This window comes from Alexandromys fortis, unplaced genomic scaffold (assembly GCF_014885135.2).
Source record: "Alexandromys fortis isolate MF-2015 unplaced genomic scaffold, M_Fortis_MF-2015_v1.1 scaffold_235, whole genome shotgun sequence".
Taxonomy (NCBI): Eukaryota; Metazoa; Chordata; class Mammalia; order Rodentia; family Cricetidae; genus Alexandromys; species Alexandromys fortis.
Window position 1 is genome coordinate 226,040 of NW_026068114.1, and position 19,288 is coordinate 245,327.

Here is a 19,288-nt window from a genome sequence, read left to right on the forward strand (position 1 = left end):
GCCTGTCCTGGAACTAGCTCTTGTAAACCAGGCTGGCCTCGAACTCCCAGAGATCCGCCTGCCTCTGCCTCCCGAGTGCTGGGATTAAAGGCGTGCGCCACCACTGCCCAGCCATACTGAAATCTTGAACTTTATCTAGGTTCTCTTTTCTCGTTTTTTTTTTTTGGGGGGGGGGGGGGGGGGCAGGGTTTCATGTAACCCAGGTTGGCCTTAGACTTACTTTGTAGCCAGGGATAACCCTAAACTTCTGATTCTCTTGCCTCTACCTTCTGAGTGCTGGAATTATAGTTGTGCACCACCACTTATGGTTTGTTTCATCTGAGACAGGGTCTCACTGTGTAGCTCTGGCTGTTCTGGAACTCATTATGTAGACCAGACTGGCTTCCAATTCACAGAGATCTGCTGGTCTCCTTCCAAGTGCTGTGATTAAAGGCATGGTTATCACAATGGGGACCACTTCTGCTTTTATATGGTACTGGGAATCAAATTCAGGCCTCACTCATGCCAGGCAAGCTATCTACCAACTGGGCTACATTCCTGGCCAAAGTCTCTCTTCTCTTTTTGAGACAAGGTCTCCCTGGGTAGCCCTGGCTGCCCTGGAACTCACAGAGATCCTCCTGGCTCTGCATCCCAAATGCTGGGGCTAAAGGGATGCAAATACCACACTAGCCCTGCTTCCTCTTTTGTGTAAGTTGGTCCCATTTTGCAGTGAAATAAGTTAGCCTCAGAAGGGAATGGGACATTCCTTCCACGAAGTCCCTCCCGCTCTCAGGCATTCTCACTGTTCCTTGGTAAAAAGAGGGCAGGGGAGAAATAAGCAGAGGTAGTAGGAGAATTCCACTTCTATTGGTCTATTCCTGACCAACATTTACTGAAGTTCATAATCCTATTCCTTCTTAACCAGAAACATTTAGGTTCTGTTGGAGCTTGTTATCCGAGGGCTGTTTCTGGGTGACTTCAGGGTGAGGACAGCTAATCAGAAAGCCTCATTACCTCTTTGTTATCTGGGTATTTTGGTTTCTTGGCCTTGGGCTCTCCAGTAGCATCTTCATCAGATGATCTCCTTCTCTTACCTTTTCCTGCCAAATAAAATACTGAACGATTAGATTATATATCATATGATGATAGGAAATGAAGCCGGTGCCTCTTTATCCCAAAGATGTATGTAGCTGCCTCAAGTTAGAGTTGTTTAGGAGGCCAAGGAGCTGTAAGAAACTCAAATCAATGAGGGTATTATCTGAAACTCAGTATGTTTTAAAATATCCAGTCTTATAGCTGGGTATTGGGGAGGCAGAGGTGGGTGGATCTCTGAGTTCCAGCCAGCCTGGTCTACAGAGTGAGTTCCACGACAGCTGGAGCTACATAGTGAGACCCTCTCTGGAAAAACAAAGAAAAAAAAAAAAAAACCCAAAAGCCAAAAACCAAAACCAAACCAAACCAAAATAAAAAACCAGAAAAAAATCCTGGGGCTGGAGAGATGGCTCAGTGGTTAAGAACACTGGCTGTTCTTTCAGAGAACCTGGGTTTAATTCTCAGTACCCACAAGGGAGCCCACGATTGTCTGTATCTAACTTCTGTTCCAGGGGATTCGACACCCTCATACAGACATACATGCAGGTAAAACAACAATGCACATGAAATAAAAATAAATTATTCAAAGAAAAAAGAAAGAAAAAAAAGGAAGAAAGCAAGAAAGAAAATGCATAGTCTTTGCCATCAAACTGCCTGTCCTCCTATGTGTCCTTTCAGTGAAAGGTACCATCATGCTCCCACGGGTGCAGGTCAGGCACACAGATGTCATTCTTTTTTTTTTTTTTTCCGGTTTTTCGAGAAAGGGTTTCTCTGTGGCTTTGGAGCCTGTCCTGGAACTAGCTCTGTAGACCAGGCTGGCCTCGAACTCACAGAGATCTGCCTGCCTCTGCCTCCCGAGTGCTGGGATTAAAGGCATATGCCACCATCGCCCGGCTTTTGTTTTTTGAGACAGGGTTTTCTCTGTGGCTTTGGAGCCTGTCCTGGAACTAGCTCTGTAGACCAGGCTGGCCTCGAACTCACAGAGATCTGCCTGCCTCTGCCTCCCGAGTGCTGGGATTAAAGGCATATGCCACCGCTGCCTGGCTCACAGATGTCATTCTTGATACTTTCCTTTTTTTGCTTTTTCGAGACAGGGTTTCTTTGTGAAACAGCCCTGGCTGTCCTGGAATTGGCCTTGACCTCACAGAGATCCCTCTGCCTCTGTTTCCCCGAGTACTGGAATTAAAGGTGTGTGCCACCACTGCCTGGCGATACTTGTCTTCTTACAGCTTCTATATCTATCTTTCGTTAGTCTGCCTCACTTACCTTTGCCCTATCCTTTCAGTCTTTATTAGACAGTTACAATGTAAGTCAGATCATGTCATGTTCCTGCTTAAAACCTGAGTAGTCTCCCTTTGCTCTTAGGTTAAAGCTCAGACACTTTACAATGCCGGGTTTATCTAGTTCCCCCACGTTCTCGCCTTCTCTCAAGCTTCTCTGAACTTTGCTCGCTTTGCTTCAACACTGACCTTTCACTTTCTCTAATGCTCGGTTTCTTTTTCTTATTATACACTAGTCTTAAAAATACTCACCTTCGCCAGGCAGTGGAGGCACACGCCTTTAATCCCAGCACTTGGGAGGCAGAGGCAGGAGGATCTCTGTGAGTTTGAGGCCAGCCTGGTCTACAGAAAGAGTTCCAGGACAGGCTAAAAAGCGACAGAGAAACCCTGTCTTGAAAAACCAAACCAAACCAAACTAAACAAAAACCAAAATAAAATCATCTTCTGTCGCCTCAGTAGGGCCTACTTCTTCAAGACCCAAATCAAATTCCACTTTCTCAGAAAAGCCTAACTTTTACCCACTTCACAAATCAGTTCCTCCATACCCAGCTTCTCCATAGCCCTCATCACGGTGTATAACCTATCTCTGTGACTGATAATGTCTTCTCAGAAAGGAACAGGGGTTTTCCATTATTACATACGACAGCGACTGGCACACAGCAAGCACCTGGTCAACAATCACATGTTCATTCACATAAAAAAAAATCAGTCAAGAAGAAGCCACAATTAGGGCAAAACACAGTTCAAGGATGGAAATTCCTTACCTATCAAGCTCAGTTTAGGAACTAGGTACATGTCCTTCTCATTAATGACAAGAGTCGGGGCAGGTGGTGGTGGCTCAGGGTCAGAACTGTCAGGGGCAGGAACCAGAGGACAGCGCTGTACAAAGTGAGTATCTGCCAGTCGCACAAACGCATTTGATACCTCGGCGTAGTCCATGGTCTTGCCATCTGTAAGACAGAGGAAAGAGGCAGGTGAGAAGGCCTAAGAGGACGGCGCTGCCAGCCAACCTAGGCTTTCGCTCAGAGCTGTAGACACAGTACTGACCCTCCATGGTCTCCGTGAGTCGGTCTGCTACTTTCTTCACCACAGCTGACATTGTCATTTTGCCATTCAACAGGAGCTCCTCAACAATCAGCTCGCCGGTGTCACTGTACAGCGTTTTGGTAGTATAGATGTACCGGGGATACCGAAGCATTCGCAACACCCGGCTACACTGGGCTTCATACTCCACCACACTGCGCTTATGCACACGATAGATCACCAGGTTATGGTGGATGAGGACACAAAGTGCTTTTTTCACCTAGATGGGACACAAAGAAAGAAAGACCTAGAGCTATGTAGCTCATGACCGCTGGCAATACCGCCCACTCCCGACAGCTTAGGAAGCATCTGATCACTAGCCAAGAATTTACTGAATCTTTTTGGGCTTATTTTTAAAAGCAACTCGGTCTGAGTTGAAACAACACAGACCCATCCCAACAGGACCTGCCTCTTGTCTGCACCAAGGACTCCTGTGCCTACAGTACAATATCTGCAGCCAAACTTATCCTCAGGTCCCAGGACAGGGGACCCAGGGCCCATGAGCTGCAGAACTTGTTTTGGCAGCCATCTGGGCCAGTTCCCACCATGACAGGACAGGGACTGAATTTGACTTGACTGCACATAGACTCTTACTTCTTCTTTGTATCAATGAAGTTAATAAGAACCAAATGTCAGTGGAAGAGAGCAAGAGAATTCCTTGCTATGATGCCCATTTTATCCTTGATCTCTATCTTTCTAGTTTTCCATTTTGAATCAGGGTCTCACGGAGCTCAAGGTAGCCCGGATGACCTTGAGCTTTCACCTTTCAAGTGCTGGGATCTTAAACAAAAATCACCACACCCAGTTTTATAAAGTGTTGGCGATCAAACCAGAACATACTACATGCTATGAAGTCACTCCACCAACTGAGCTACCTCCTCAGCCAGGACCACGACAAAAATCTTTCACGCCACAATTGACCTGTTTTGCCTATCATTTTTATTCCTCAAAGACAGTGCCAGATTAGTAGACTTACTGTGAATGAATGAGTGTGACGTGGGGACAGCAAACACGAGCTAAGGACACTCTGAGGAACAGCACTCTGGGGCCTAAGTACAATACCACACCCCCACCCCACCCAATGGTGATTCTGATCATAGGGCAGGATTTTTTATTTCTATTTTCTAGGGGAAGGAGTACCACTGTTAAAAGGTGGCTGAAGGAAATGAATTAAAGAAGCAAAAGGGAGCAAACTGATATTCTCTAAACATACCTGGTCCAGGGATGTTTTCGTGTCATGGGCAATTACTCTAAGAGGTTGGCTGCCGGTTCTGATTAGGTGGACTCCAATTTTTTCAACAATCTCACCAAAATGCTCTTGCAGCAATAAAGAGCACAGTTTAATTTCTGCTTGAGTCATTGTGCCTGGAGCTTCAGAACTAGGAAACGATATAAATTCACATTTTTTTTTTCTAGAAGGCAACTTGACAATACACATCAAAACCTTAAAATCTTGCCTATATTTGCTTTAATGCTTTAATTTGGGTTCCTTTATTCCATGGAAATAATAATAATAAAAAACATGCCATTTGTTCTCTTCATAATACTGGCACTGTATACTAAAACAGCCCAGCATCTGTCAATAAATTAAATGAGTATACACTACACCAATATTTAAAATGACTTTGCACACTATAAGTAGCATACCATTACTTGTAATGTGTAGTAATAGAAGTATTGTGATGGCCGGGTATGATGGTGTACACTGTCTGCAATTCTAGCACTCAGGAGGCAGAAACAAAATGATCAATAGTTCCAGGCCAACCTGGGATACAAAGTGAGTTCAAAGTCAGCTTGTGCTGGACAGTGAGACTCTGGTGGGTGATACGCCCACCCACCAAAACAAAAGACTGGAAAAACTAAACATCAAATGTATTTTCTAAAGTCAGGTATGGTGGTGCAAGCCTGTAGTTGTACACTTGAGAGGTGAAGGCAGGAGGGTCAGGGGTTCAAGGTTACACACTGAGTCCCATGCCAGCCTCGCTACGTGAGACCCTGTCTCAAAAAAAAAAAGGCCATTTTCCTCTATTTTATTTACTTTTATGGGATTATATGTGGTTTCAATAATCTTTAAAGATTGGATTTATCTAGGTATGGGGACTCACATTTGTAATCAAGGCTCACGTGGGCTACATAATGAATACCAAACAAACTTGGTCCAGAGAGTAAGACCACTAAAAAAAAAAAGGTGTGTGTTTGTGTGTGTGTGTGCAAATGACTTGCAATCTGTCATAGATACAAATAACTATGGCCCATAGCTCCGTAGGAGTACAAAGTATCATTCCCTAGCCATAAACCTCAATTTAGAAGCCAGCAAGTAAAGAAGAGCTTCTCAACAGGGTGTTTCAATTAGGAGAAATTATGTTCCCTTGAGAACCATGTTAAATTTCTACTCTGTGACAAATGGGACACAAGCAGAAATGGATGGAGCTGATTTAAAAATTACCTCCCTATCACAAGTTATTCCTGCCATTATTCATCTATCTCTCCAACGCTTTAGTACCTAAGTCTTTGTCCCTCTTGCCACGTTGTCGCAGAGGAGGCTATATTTCACTTATCCACTCGTCTTTGGAGCAACATCCCCACATCAGATGCCATCCTTGAAAAGCGTTTCAAGGCGCCTGGCTCCTTTCCCTTCATGCGAGTTCCTGTTCCGGACTTCGCTTCTTGGCCCTGAGTCAGGGCCTCCACATTCCGGGGTCGTTTTTCACTAACCTCAGGGTCAGTGCTAATTTAGAAGCTCCAAATGTTATCCTCCGGAGACCAGCAGCCTAAGCTCGGGGCCAGCCCGCCGCCCCTTCTCGAAAGTAGAGCACCATCGAGGCGGACGCGGAAGCGCTGCGCGCACGGGCCGCTCTAGCCGACGGTGTCGGTGGTTTCCGGGGACGCTCTCTCCTTACTCTCGGTGGAAGGCTGGAGGACCGGCCAGGGGCTGTCTGAGGTGCCGGCGGGCGGGCTCTCCTCTGGCTCTGGAGCCGGGAGGCGGGCCTCGGGTCGCGCGGCCGCTGGCGGGCGGGTCTCTCGGGGCTGGGCGGACTCACGTGACCCTTGCGGGCCCAGGAGCGGCCGGCCGCACAGAGGAGGCGGCGACGACGGCGGCGGCGACCGCAGCCCGGGAGGTAGCGGCCTGGGGAGGGACCGCCGGCCGCCCTTTCGGACATCCGCGGCGGAGGCGAAACATGGCGGAGGCCTCGGCAGCGGGGGCGGACGCGGGCTCCGCTGTCGCCGCGCACCGTTTCTTCTGCCACTTTTGTAAGGGCGAGGTCAGCCCCAAACTACCGGTAAGAGCCCCGTGTGTCCTGCCCTCGGGCGACGCGTAGATCCTTGGCCCCGTAGGCTGGAAACTGGGTCTCGGCTGCCTTGCAGACCCGTGATTCCCCTGACACCGGTGTCCTCGGTACCTGCTGCCCGCTGTCGCCTTGCACCGGCAGCAAATGCTAGGCGTCAGGGCCCCGGTCGGTCACTCCTGCCTAGCCCTCATTTCCGCGGCCGCTCCAACCTGCCCCTCTCATTTCGCTTCCGCCCTTCAACACCACCCCCATCTTTTTGTCTTCCCCGGTGAATTCTCCGTTAAGTCTCCGCTCCGTTTGTTTGCGCTCCCCTCCTCTGTCTCCTTTCCGCGATGACCTATCCCCCCCCCCTCCCTGTACTCTTTTCGTGGTTGCGTCTCACCTTCTTCTCCCTCTTTCCCCACTACTTCTCAACCAGATCCTCCCCCTTCCGGCATCCTCAGTGAGACAAAATAGCGGACCGCCGAGGACTCCCTAATAGGTGGCAGCGAAGTGCGGAAAGAGGAGGTTTGGAAGGGAGCGGGGAAGAGGGAGATTGTGTTCTTCAATGGTTCTGTGGGTTCTTGTGAAAGTGAAAATAGCGCTGTACTAATGACTTGCAGACCGTCTGCGCTCCCTGTTGCTATTGAAGGAAATGGCTTTAGGAAGAAAGCAGGACGTACTGTTTCAACTTAGTTTATTTTAGATGTCACGCTGCCAGTGTCTTTAGCTCCACTTCCCCAGCCCACCTCTTCATCCTTTCTGTTCAGAAAAAAAACACAGAACATAATGCTGGGGCTGCTTTCCTCTGCTATAAAATTGGTTCTCAGCCGGGCGGTAGTGGCGCACGCCTTTAATCCCAGCACTCGGGAGGCAGAGGCAGGCGGATCTCTGTGAGTTCGAGCCTGTTCTACAGAGCGAGTTCTAGGACAGGCTCCAGTGCTACAGAGAAACCCTGTCTCGAAAAATGAAGAAAAACAAACAAACAAACAAAACTGGTTCTCACTGGTTTCTGCCAGGCTGTCAGCCAATAGAGAGGTCAGGCTACGGTTTGAGAAGAAAACGCATCTGCAGCATGCTAGCCCGAGCCAGCACCCACAAACCAGAAGCTCCTTTGAGTGGTAGTACTGTGGAGAGACTGGCAAGGTGTTAATCATGCTTTTGACTAATTGTCTTTGTAAGAATTATAGTTCTTTTTTCTTTGGGAGGGTTGTCGAGGTTTCTTCTTAAAACGGGTGGCTATATTTATGGTGTCTTGAGTACACTCTTTGTTTGTTTGCTTTTTGCATCAGGGTTTTACCATGTAGTTCTCCCTGCCCTGGAACTTGATATTCAGATCAGGCTGGCCTCTAACTCCCAGGGATCCACCTGTCTCTGCCTACCAAGTGCTGGGATTAAAAGTGTGCACCACTGCATCTGGCTTTACTAAGTTTGTTTCTGTATTATTAGCACAAATGGAGTCCAGTGAATAAGGACTTCACTTAAAAGTTGTGCTATTACCAGCCTGGTCTACAAGAGCTAGTTCCAGAACAGGCTCCAAAGCCACAGAGAAACCCTGTCTCGAAAAACCGAAAAAAAAAAAAAGTTGTGCTATTGAGTCAACGAAGACATTTCCTGTCCTGTTTGTTCCACCCCCAACTTCATAATTAGCTATGTCTAATGCTGACTGGTTTCACTTGCTGCCTTTGCTGTATGCTGATGTGCTGTCTGCCGTATTTCAATTTGGGAAAGAATGGATATCTTATTTTTCCCGGCAGATACTAGAACTCTTACTACAGAGAAGGAGTCTGGAATTCAGCCACTGTGTAATACTGATGACATGTTATTGAATGTGATTGATGCCTTGTTAAGACATTACAACGTTAGCCTTTGGATCTGTAAGTGCATTCACCAATTTGCCTTTCAGAGTGAGAAGACATACTATCTAAATGTCTTTCTTTTGATTACCCGAAGTCTTTACTTCAAAGGGATGATTTAAAAGCTTTTTAGGTATTTTTTGTAAGCATTAGTTAGATGCATGATAATGTTTGTTGGTCTTTTTACTCTGATTTATTGCTTGTTAGACCTGACTTGTAAATTGAAGCTTATCAGTGTTTAATATAACCAAATGCTGCCTGCATACAGTGTTCTCTGCTGGATGCCCTAGAGGTGAGGTGAAAGCATGTGTGGTTCTTGTTCTTAAGGACCACAGCTTTTTTTTTTTTTTTTGAAAGCTAAGGCAAACATGGAAATATTAGCAGTCATGCATTGCTTAAGGATGGGGACACATTCTGAGAATTAGAGTGTTTTCATGCATGTGCAACCTTTGCGGAGTTTACTTAGATAAACTAAAGTGCATTGTGGTCTTGAGGACTGAATCAGACCTTTATACATGCTAGGCAGGTAAGTGTTTACTACTGAACTGTCTTAAGGTATTTATTTATTTCTTCTTATATAGATAGCTCTGGCTAGTTTTGAACTCAAGAACTCTCTGCCTAAGCCTCCTGTTACTGGGATTACAGGCAACACCCTTTCACCCCCAACTCAGCAACGTGATTCTTTTGTTGTTGTTGTTTTCATTTTTTTGTTTTTGGAGACAGGGTTTCTCTGTGTAGCTCTGGCTGTCTTGGAACTTGCTCTGTAGACCTAGCTATCCTCTAACTCAGACATCCACCTGCCTCTGCCTCCTGAGAGGTGGGTTTAAAGTCATGTGCTACCACCAGGCTAGCAACTTGTTTCTTAATGGAACTGTCTTGTATTGTCTATCTGAAGTCAGGGATTCATGGAAAGGTCATATAATGCACAACAGCAAAGCAAACGAGGACAGATTTAGAGAGGAAGATAAGGTTGCATTGGTGTCATTGAAGGACTATACAGATGAGTTTTGAGGGACAGGTCAAATTCAGCTTGAGAATATGCAAGACTGGAAGATAACACATGAAAGTATGGGGTGAGGCTGGGCTGTGGTGGCACAGGCCTTTAATCCCAGCACTTGGGAGTCTGAGGCAGGCGAATCTCTGTGAGTTTGAGACCAGCCTGGTCTACAAAAGCCTGTTCCAGGACAGGCTCCAAAACCACAGAGAAACCCTGTCTCGAAAAACCAAAAAAAAAAAAAAAAAAAAAAAGTATGGGGTGAGGAAGAAAGGAGACTATTGGACTATTGAGTAAATCTTTGTTGTCTTTAGCTGACAAAATTGTAGTTATGGGGTACATGATATTTGATATACGTTGTGGAATGGCAAAATCAAACTATTAATTGAGTTTAACATAGAAAAGTTTTCAATTTTATTATCACACTTTTCAGTTTTTATTATCTTGCTTATTTGGGCACCATGGTGCCAGGTTGAAGATCAGAGGACAACTTTTGTCAGCCAGTCCTCTCCTACCTTGTGAAGGAAGTGTCTAGAAGAAGCCCCCCCCCCCCCCCCCCCCAGGTTTCTCTGTATCTCTGGCTGTTCTGGTACTCATTAGGTGGACCAGGCTGGCCTTGAACTCAAGAGATTTATCTGCCTCTGCCTCCTGAATGCTGGCATCAAAAGCATGGGGCACCATAGCCTAGCATTCTTTTTTTTTTCAATGNAGCTTCCTCTTTTACTTTATCTGCTGACTGTTAGAGACAAGGTGGGGCTGAAACTAATGGCAATTATATTTTTAATTTTTTTTTAAATTTATTTATTTTGTATACAACATTCTGTCTGTATGCCTGCTGGCCAGAAGAGGGCACTAGACCTCATTACAGATGGTTGTGAGCCACCATGTGGTTGCTGGGAATTGAACTCAGGACCTTTGGAAGAGTAGGCAATGTTCTTAACCACTGAGCCATCTCTCCAGCCCGACTAATGGCAATTATAGTACATTGAAAGGATAACGGCCTTGAGAGATGGCTCAGTGGTTGCGATTGCTAGATACTCTTCCAGAGGACCTGGGTTCAGTTCCCGGCACCCACATGATCACAGCTGTCTGTAGCTCCAATTCCAGGGGATCTGACACCTTTACACCAGTGCACATAAAATAAATTAAAAAAAAAAAAGAGAAGAAATGATGACTGGACAAAATCCCACAGAGGGCTGTATGCTCTGTCCCCACATTCTACCACCCTCCCCTAATCTCCTTTAAACAGAAGTTTTATAAGGTTGAATTTGGTAGTGATAATTATATAGTAGAGTTGCCTGCTTTGGATATTGATAAGACTTGTGTGGTTCTTAAGTGTTTCATGGAAATCGGGGCATTTCTCAAATCCAGATGACAGATAAGTCTAGTTAAAGACTGCTTACCCCTGGCTCAGCCGAAAGGGACTGGTGGGTTTCTCACTTCATAGTTCTTTGTTATGCCATCTTCTTTGATCTAATAAATTTCCTTCTTTTAAGTAAGTAATGTTATCTCATTTGGCTCTTTACCAGCTACTTACAGGGCAGGTATTAATCATTGTGTGTAATTATAATAGTTCTAATGTAGGAAAACATTCTGATATCTTGTAATAAAGGTAGCTAAGTGGTAGGTTTCTTCAAGAATTTATACTATTAAACCGGAGGAAAAATTAACGATTTGAGATGTTTCAAAGATGCTAATTATTAAATTACCTTACTCTGTTATCTCTGACTTAATATCTGTAATGTCTAGATGATTAGTATCTATCAGTTAAATAATTTTGACTGAATGAGGGATAATGATGTTTTGAGAACTTTTTTATGTTTTGTTTAAAAATTGCTTTAAATTTGTTTATTTTGTGTATGTGTGTGTATCAGTGTGCTCATGCCATGTGTGTGTGTGTGTGTGTGTGTGTGTGTGTGTATCTGTGCTTATGCCATGACACATGTGTGGAGATCAGAGGACAACTTGTAGGAGTTGGTTTTCTCCTTCTGTTTTACAGGTCCTGGGGATTGATCTCAGGTTGTCAGCCTTGGTGGCAAGTACCTTTGTACTTTGAACAATCTTGCTGACCTATAGTTTGGTTTTTTTGAGAGAGGGTTTCACGTAGCTAGGCTGCTTCCAAATTCACTGTGTAGTGGAGGGTGGCTTGGAATTCCTGATTCTCTTATTAGAATTAGAGAATTAGAGAAGTACTACCTGCTTGAATTAGAGAAGTACTACCACCACTACCACACTATGCTCTTTTGAGATCTTTAAGAAGCTATAATGGGGTTTGGGGATGTGGCTCAGTGGCAGAGCTGCCTTGCATGTGAAAGGCTTTGGTTCCAATCCCTAGTAACTTTAGTTGGGTTTTGTGCTGCACCCGTCTGTAATCCCAGCACTTGGTGGTAGAACAGGAGGATTAGGAAGTCAATCTGCTATATATGAGTTCAAGGCCAGCCTGGGACCTGTGATCCTGATCCTGTCCCAGCCCCGACCCGCCCCCCCAAAAAAAGTTCTAGTGATATAAAATACAGTACTGTGCTTGACTACAAAGTGTCAGCTAGTGTTTCATGTAAGATCAAGAAATAACATTGTTTTATTTTATTTAAAAATGTATTTATCTTGTGTGTATGAGAGAGAGAGAGATATGTATATGGGCATGCACATCTTGGCACCTGTGTGAAGGTTTGCAGACAACTTTCGGGAGCTAGTTCTCTCATTCTACTGTGGGTTTCAGGGATTGAATTCTGATCATCAGGCTTGTGTGGCTTCAAACTGACTCTGTAACTCTGGATAACCTTGACCTTCAGGTCCTAGTGCTGGGTGTTGGAATTAGAGATGTGAGATACATTCTACTTATTTCAAACAGTGTTTGACTCTGTAGTCCAGGTTGGTCCAAAACTCGTTATGTCAGTATGGATCTTAGGCCGCCTTGAACTCTTGACAGTCTTTAGTATTAGGATTACAGATATTAACTGCCATGCCTAGCAGATTTGTATTTTTAAGGGTGGGAGGTTAGTTATAGCCTCAAAATTCAGATTAGCACATATGTATATATTAGGGAATTTTGTAGGACTTTCTCAGTATGAGGAAGGACAAAAACCCCTTAAGCTTATTGCAGGCAAAGTCCTTTGGGAGCATAAATGCTGACAGGATGCTAACTAACACTTTGTGTTTCTTTATGTTTAGGTGACTTTTTAATGACCTTTATTTTTGTTCAGGTTCATGCAGCCAGCTTGTGAGGAGAGCTGGGTTATTTCTTTTTCTGGATAATCAAATTAGAAGGATTTTTTTTAAAGATTTATTTATTTATTATGTATACAACTTTCTGCCTCCATGTATACCCACACGCCAGAGGAGGGCGCCAGATCTCATTACAGATGGTTTGGAGCCACTGTGTGGTTGCTGGGAATTGAACTCAGGACCTCTGGAAGAGCAGACAGTGCTCTTAACCACTGAGCCGTCTCTCCAGCCCAAATTAGAAGGATCTTAATAATAAGTGTGCATTTTATCTTTTCACAGCTTAGTTCTAAGAAATAAAGGAAAGATATAGCACAGTGGAGTTTGGGGGTCATTTGTTCTTCAGGGATCATTTTGCAATCTGTAGACATTTTTGATTTTACAGCAGGGGGGGCTGAGGGAGGATGGCAGCTGTCGTTTGGTAAGTAAACCTGCTGTAGGCCCAATGTCAAGAATGCTGAGGTTGTGAAAAACCCTGGTAATGAACAAAAGGATGAATCCGTGGGCATTGTCTTTGTGTGCTAGTGGTGCTTAAGGTTTTGTTCCAGGGTAATTTTTAATTTCTAACTTTGGGATCTTGATCTGAGAATTTTCAGGAAGATAATTGAGACAGTATAATTTTAGCCAAAACCCTCATGGGAAGGGATTGTTTAGAACAGGGACGAGAGTTGGGTAGCTGGTAGCTGCCATTTCATCAGAGCAGATCTTTTGGGCTCACTTTCTCTGTGGTTAGTGAGACCACAGGCATTAGATTACTCACCTAAGGTTACACTCTGTAACCTAAAAGTATCCAATATTTTTGTTGGTTGGAAATTTAGTAACAGTGTATGTAATTTAGTAAAAACAGTTGGGATTTCAGTCTGAAAACAAAAGGAAAGATGTAACAATCCTAACTTTTTCCATAACTCACCCTGGTATTGTTCTCTTTTGTCTCTCTTGCACACTTTTGAGGTGTTTCATATGCAAAGATGATCACATTCATGAGCTGTTAGTTTCTTTAAACTCTTCATTGAGTGGGCGAATTGAAGTTATCTGTGTTCCTTCTAACACTTATCCTTTCTGGGATATAAAGTGAATTTAAGGATACCCATTAGAAGCTGGAGTTAGAAGCTGCTGAGGGGGTCTGTCCTCTACCTGGATGGTAACCCCGAGAGTCAGGTAGCTCCAGCAGCTTTTGTATTCCCAAAGTGTCTGATAGATAGCCGCAAGTGGTGGTAGTCCTTAGACGGAAGTGCTGACAAGTGCCACCGCCAGTACTACAGGTCCCCATGCTGGTTTGGGTATCGGAATCCTTGGCTCTTAGTGGACATCCTTTGTTATAGAACTCAGGTTGGTGTCTGAAACCCTTGGCCCTGAACACTTTCCCAGCTCTCTAGAACTTTTCTGCTTCCTTAATAGCATTGTTTGCTCCTACTCTCCTGTGATCTTCGTCTTCCCTTCCTTCTGCCTTGACTGCTCTTAAATTGTTCAGTTGCCAGTGACTGTTGCCAGAAGGACTTCAGGCATTAGCTTCTATTGAGACAGCATTAGGTAAGCAGGGTACATGAAGGGAGCCCTGGATATATACGGAGGCTCTGTCTAGGAACCTGGTACAAACAAGATTGTTTAGGTGCAGGTATACCCTCCTGTCAGGGCAGGATCCTGGTAAGTGAATGGGATTCCAGACAGAATCCCATGGGCAGCACATTATGGATGCAGGTCTGTGGGTACAGCTAGTGGGTGGTTCTGATATCTCCACAAGCAGGGAGTTCTTTGCCAGGGCCTCTGTCTCTTCTGTTTCTTCAGCCATCAAGTGGTTTTGGGTGCTTTGCACTGGAGAGCCAGACTCAGTCTACTCAGAAACCAGATGAGGTCCTATTACAAGCAGCTTGTTTAGGAACCCAGCTTTGGAGATCAGAAGCTGCTTGGAGCTCAGAGGTTAAGGTCAAGGTCAACCTGGGGGTACAGGCACCACGTAGGTACAAGCTGTACTTCAGGCTTGGTGCCAATTGTGTTGGTGCAGCTGCCAAGCACTAGGCAGCTCTCACTGTACCCAGCGATTGGTTTTGTCCATTGCTGCTTGCCTCTGCTGCTTTCCCATTTGCAGCTGAGCTTGCACCAATCAATAGAGCTAATTTTTAGATCTAATATTGGAACACTAGAGTGAGCTTGTATGTAGTCTAGGAAATGGTTTTACCAGTCACAGCTGTTTGTTTGACAGATCTCACCTTTCTTTCAGCACGGATCACAGTCATTAGTGCCCACGTTTTTGACCCAATCATCAGTCAAAGTACTGTTTGACAGACAGTGCTCAAGGCAATTTGGGCAGCAAGAGTAGTAAGAATGACTAATTAGTGAATGAGATTGTCCTATCCCTAGTGTTATTGCTTATTTGCAGGAAATCAAACATAAGAAGGAGTGTGCTTATAACTTACCGAATTTACAAATTCTAGAAGCAATCCTGACAGAGTTAGAAAGCACTTAAAAGTGCTGCCTACCTGCCCAGTGCCCAGAGAGAAGGGTCTCTTAGGAATGGAGCAGTGTGATCCTGATTGAACACTGTAGATAAAGAGAGCTTTAAAAGGAAAGAAAGAGAGAGGGGACCTTTATTAAAGTAAAAATACTTTAGATTGTTTTTAGAGTTTCAAATATTTTAAGTTTGCTGAGTGGTGATGGCCTTTAATCCTAGCACCCTGGAGGCAGAGGCAGGCGGATCTTTGTGAGTTTGAGGTTAATCTGGTCTACAGAGCGAGTTCCAGGAGGACAAGCTTCAAAGCTATACAGAGAAACACTGTCTCAAAATTAAAAAAAAAAAAAAACAAAACAAATCTAAACTCCCCTCAAAACAAACAAACAAACAAAAACAAAAGACAAATCATATATTTAAGTTAGCTGCTGAAAATTTTATTTAATTTTTTTCTTTGCTGGGTGGTGGTGGTGTACACCTTTAATCCTAGCACTTTGGGAGGCAGAGGCAGGAGGATCTAAGTTTGAGGCCAGCCTGGTCTACAAAGAGAGTTCTAGGACAACCAGGACTCTTACATAGAAAAACTTTGTTTTGAAAAACAAACAAGCAAAAACCAAAAAAGGTTAATTTATTTTTTTATTTGTTAGTAATTCAGCTTTTAAAATTACATTTACTTTTATACACATAAAAGTGTGTGTTCACATCACACAGAGGTCTGATCTCCAATATATACAAAGAACTCAAGAAATTGGACACCAAAAGATCACATAATCCAATAAAAAAATGAATTACAGATCTAAACAGAGAACTCTCAACAGAGGAATCTAAAATGGCTGAAAGAAACTTAAAGAAATGTTCAACATCCTTTGTCATCAGAGAAATGCAAATCAAAACAATGCTGAGATTTCATCTTACACCTGTAAGAATGACCAAGATCAAAAACACTGATGACAACTTATGCTGGAGAGATTGTGGCGGGGAAATGGGAACACTTCTGCATTGCTGGTGGGAATGCGAGCTGGTACAACCCCTTTGGATGTCAGTGTGGTGATATCTCAGAAAATTAGGAAACAACCTTCCTCAAGACCCAGTAATACCACTTTTGGGTATATATCCAAAGGATGCTCAATCGTGCCACAAGGACATGTGCTCAACTATGTTCATAGCAGCTTTGTTTGTCATAGCCAGAAACTCTGAACAACCTAAATGCCCCTCGACCAAAGAATGGATAAAAAAAATGTGGTACATTTATACAGTGGAGTACTACACAGCAGAAGAAAATAACGACAGCTTGAATTTTGTAGGAAAATGGATGGAGCTAGAAAACATTATTTTGAGTGAGGTAACCCAGACACAGAAAGACAATTATCACATGTACTCACTCATAGGTGGTTTTTAAACATAAAGCAAAGAAAGCCAGCCTACAATCCCAGAGAACTTAGACAACAATGCGGACACTAAGAGAGACTTATATAGATCTAATCTACATGGGAAGTAGAAAGTATAAAAAGACAAGATCTCCTGAGTAAATTGGGAGCATGGGGACCTTGGGGGAGGGCTGAAGGGGGGAGAGGAGAGGCAGGGAGGGGAGCAGAGAAAAATGTAGAGCTCAATAAATATCAATAAAAAAAATTTAAACACACACAAGTGTGTTCATATGTGTGCGCGCACAAATACGTGTCGTGGCACAATTATTGCAGTCTGAGGATAACTTGTAGGAGGAATTGGTTCTCTTCTTTCACCATGAGAGGTAGAACTCATATCATGTGACTTGGTGGCAAGTGTTTTTACCCATGAGCCATCTCACCAGCGCAATAGTTCAAGTTACTTAGTAGTCGCTGGATACATATGTATGAGCCTGAAGTTTGTCAGATCTGCTGATTTTAAATCAGAAATATTTTTCTTATGTGAAGTATATCTTTGGGCCTTTTATTCCCCAAAGGGACCAGCTAGTTTTGTCTCTCTTGAAAACATATTAAAACTAAATGCAGTGGCACATGTCTATCAGTCCCAGCACTAAAGCCCCGATACTTTGGAGGGTGTGATGGGAGAACTCTGAGTAACACAGATGTGTAGGTTGGAGGACTAAGAATTTGAGGTCAGCCTGGGTTACATAAGGAGACCCTGTTACAATAAACCAAATCATCAAAACAAAACAAAAGACCAGTAAGAGAAATGCTCCGTCTAGACAGATACAGCACTGCTCATTGCTCTGTGATGTATAGAGTTATCTTTGGTTTTGAGTTATACCTTGCTATTTACCTGGCTGACCTAGAATGCCTAAATTCCTCCCGCCCCGTGTGTGTGTGTGTGTGTGTGTGTGTGTGTGTGTGTGTGTGTGGAGGGGGGGTGGCACTCTTGTTTTTTTATTATAGATTTTTCTATTTTATATGTATGAGTGTAATGTATGCATGTGCACCATGCATATGTTGCTCTCAGAGGTCAGAAGAGGGTATCAGATCCCCTGGAACTGGACCTTGGGAACTGGAATTGTGAATGCTTATGAGTTCATGTATCAGAATAAGCCTGGAATACAGCAGGCTCTAATAAAGTCACTGAAAAAAGGCAGAAACTGTTTTACTACTGTTAGTTTAGTAGTGTCTATACTGTTATTAATAACTGCTAGTTAACTTCATAGTGCTAAACTCCATAAATAAAAGCAGTGACTGTGTGGATGTGTGTGTCCTCCAAAAACAAAAACAACCCACACCCTATCAGACTTGTTGTAAATCTGCAACTCTCTGTCTGCCTGTCTGTCTGTCTATCTATCTGTCTATTAATTATTGGTTCTTTGGGAATTTCACGTCATGCACCCCAATCCCAGTCTCTCTGTATTCACCCCTCACCCTTGTAGAAAAGCTAAAAAAGAATAAAAGTAAATAATAAAAATAAAAAAAAGAAAAAGTTTGCTCCTCCGTCTCTCTGCCCCTCCCCCCCCCTTTCATTTATCTCAGAGGGACTGGGAGCTGCTGCTGTGTACCGTGCAGTAGACCCTTTGTCCAAGCAGCTTTCCTTGCAAATGTTTGCTGTGTTACAAGTTGTTGGTCAGGTTCAAGGCCTCTGACTTTGGTAACCATCAATACTGGACCCCCACTCACATTCCTTCCCAGTATCCTGCTGTTGCCTGAGTCATGGAGATCCTATGGCTGTGCTTCCTCAGGACCAGTCCCTTCACACACTCCAGCAGGTTGTAGATCAGGTAGATGTTGGGTAGTGCCAACCCAGAGTTCTGGATGTGTGCCTGGGTGGCAGCTGAGTTGGTCAGTCCAGGGCTACTGGAACCGTTCCACTCAGGTGCCCATGGTAAGGGGTGGGTGAGCTTTCCCAAATATGGGGAGCCAATTCTATAAGGTGGTGTCGGGGGTCCGGTTCTTTCCTGGACCCTAATTTTATTTTTCTTGACCAGACCCCAACATAAACTGTCTCTGGACCGGCGTGGAGGTGCAGGAAAAAAGACACAATTCACATGACTTTATCGGGAGGGAGATTCTCCGTGATCCCTCATGATATCCTGAGTTCACATGCTGAAGAATTCTTCTCATTTTATTCTCCAAACAAGTCTTTATACCAAAACTTAACCGATAGGAAATACATTAGCATTCTGTTTCCTAGGTAACCAGATGAATGGCTTTCAGTCACCTCTGCATCTACCTCTCTGCTCTGTAAACTAGCATAGGCTTGAATCAGCATTTCTATCAGGCTTCCTCCAAATTACAAAGAAAGGAGCGAAACAACATCCTGACCTTTTGTTAGGTTAGTGACAGCGTGTCTGGCAGGGTAAGTGACCCATCTCAGGTGTGGCCTATGGCTTTAATTTATTTATTTATTAAAGATTTCTGTCTCTTCCCCACCGCCGCCTCCCCTTTCCCTCCCCCTCCCCCAATCAAGTCCCCCTCCCTCGTCAGCCCAAAAAGCAATCAGGGTTCTCTGCCCTGTGGGAAGTCCAAGGACCACCCACCTCCATCCAGGTCTAGTAAGGTGAGCATCCACGAAACTGCCTAGGCTCCCACGAAACCAATAGGTCCAGTAGAATCAAAAACCCGTTGCCATTGTTCTTGAGGTCTCAG

General features: G+C 44.2%; 2 protein-coding genes and 1 non-coding gene across 5 annotated transcripts in view; 1 reads left to right on the top strand and 2 right to left on the bottom strand.

Annotated features, from left to right (window-relative positions):
- Positions 1-6,295, bottom strand: part of Polr3c (RNA polymerase III subunit C) — a 22,437-nt gene extending 16,142 nt beyond the window's left edge. The window contains exons 1-5 of one of the 3 annotated variants that reach the window (XM_050124755.1): positions 6,150-6,293; positions 4,648-4,813; positions 3,399-3,654; positions 3,116-3,301; positions 994-1,079 (exon numbers count right to left, since the gene is read on the bottom strand). In XM_050124755.1, coding sequence (XP_049980712.1) covers positions 994-1,079; positions 3,116-3,301; positions 3,399-3,654; positions 4,648-4,794 — 675 coding nt within the window. In that variant the 5' untranslated portion in view covers positions 4,795-4,813; positions 6,150-6,293. Of the gene's footprint in view, positions 1-993; positions 1,080-3,115; positions 3,302-3,398; positions 3,655-4,647; positions 4,814-5,937 lie in introns of all 3 variants that reach the window. The other 2 variants (XM_050124756.1, XM_050124757.1) reach the window with 2 other exon arrangements.
- On the bottom strand, positions 3,880-4,015 carry LOC126490126 (small nucleolar RNA SNORA5). Its single transcript, XR_007589117.1, has one exon. It is a non-coding gene; the product is annotated as a small nucleolar RNA SNORA5 (small nucleolar RNA).
- A 167-nt stretch (positions 6,296-6,462) lies between the features above and the next one.
- Positions 6,463-19,288, top strand: part of Rnf115 (ring finger protein 115) — a 79,050-nt gene continuing 66,224 nt past the window's right edge. The window contains exon 1 of the mRNA XM_050124758.1: positions 6,463-6,715. Coding sequence (XP_049980715.1) covers positions 6,614-6,715 — 102 coding nt within the window. The 5' untranslated portion in view covers positions 6,463-6,613. The remainder of the gene's footprint in view (positions 6,716-19,288) is intronic.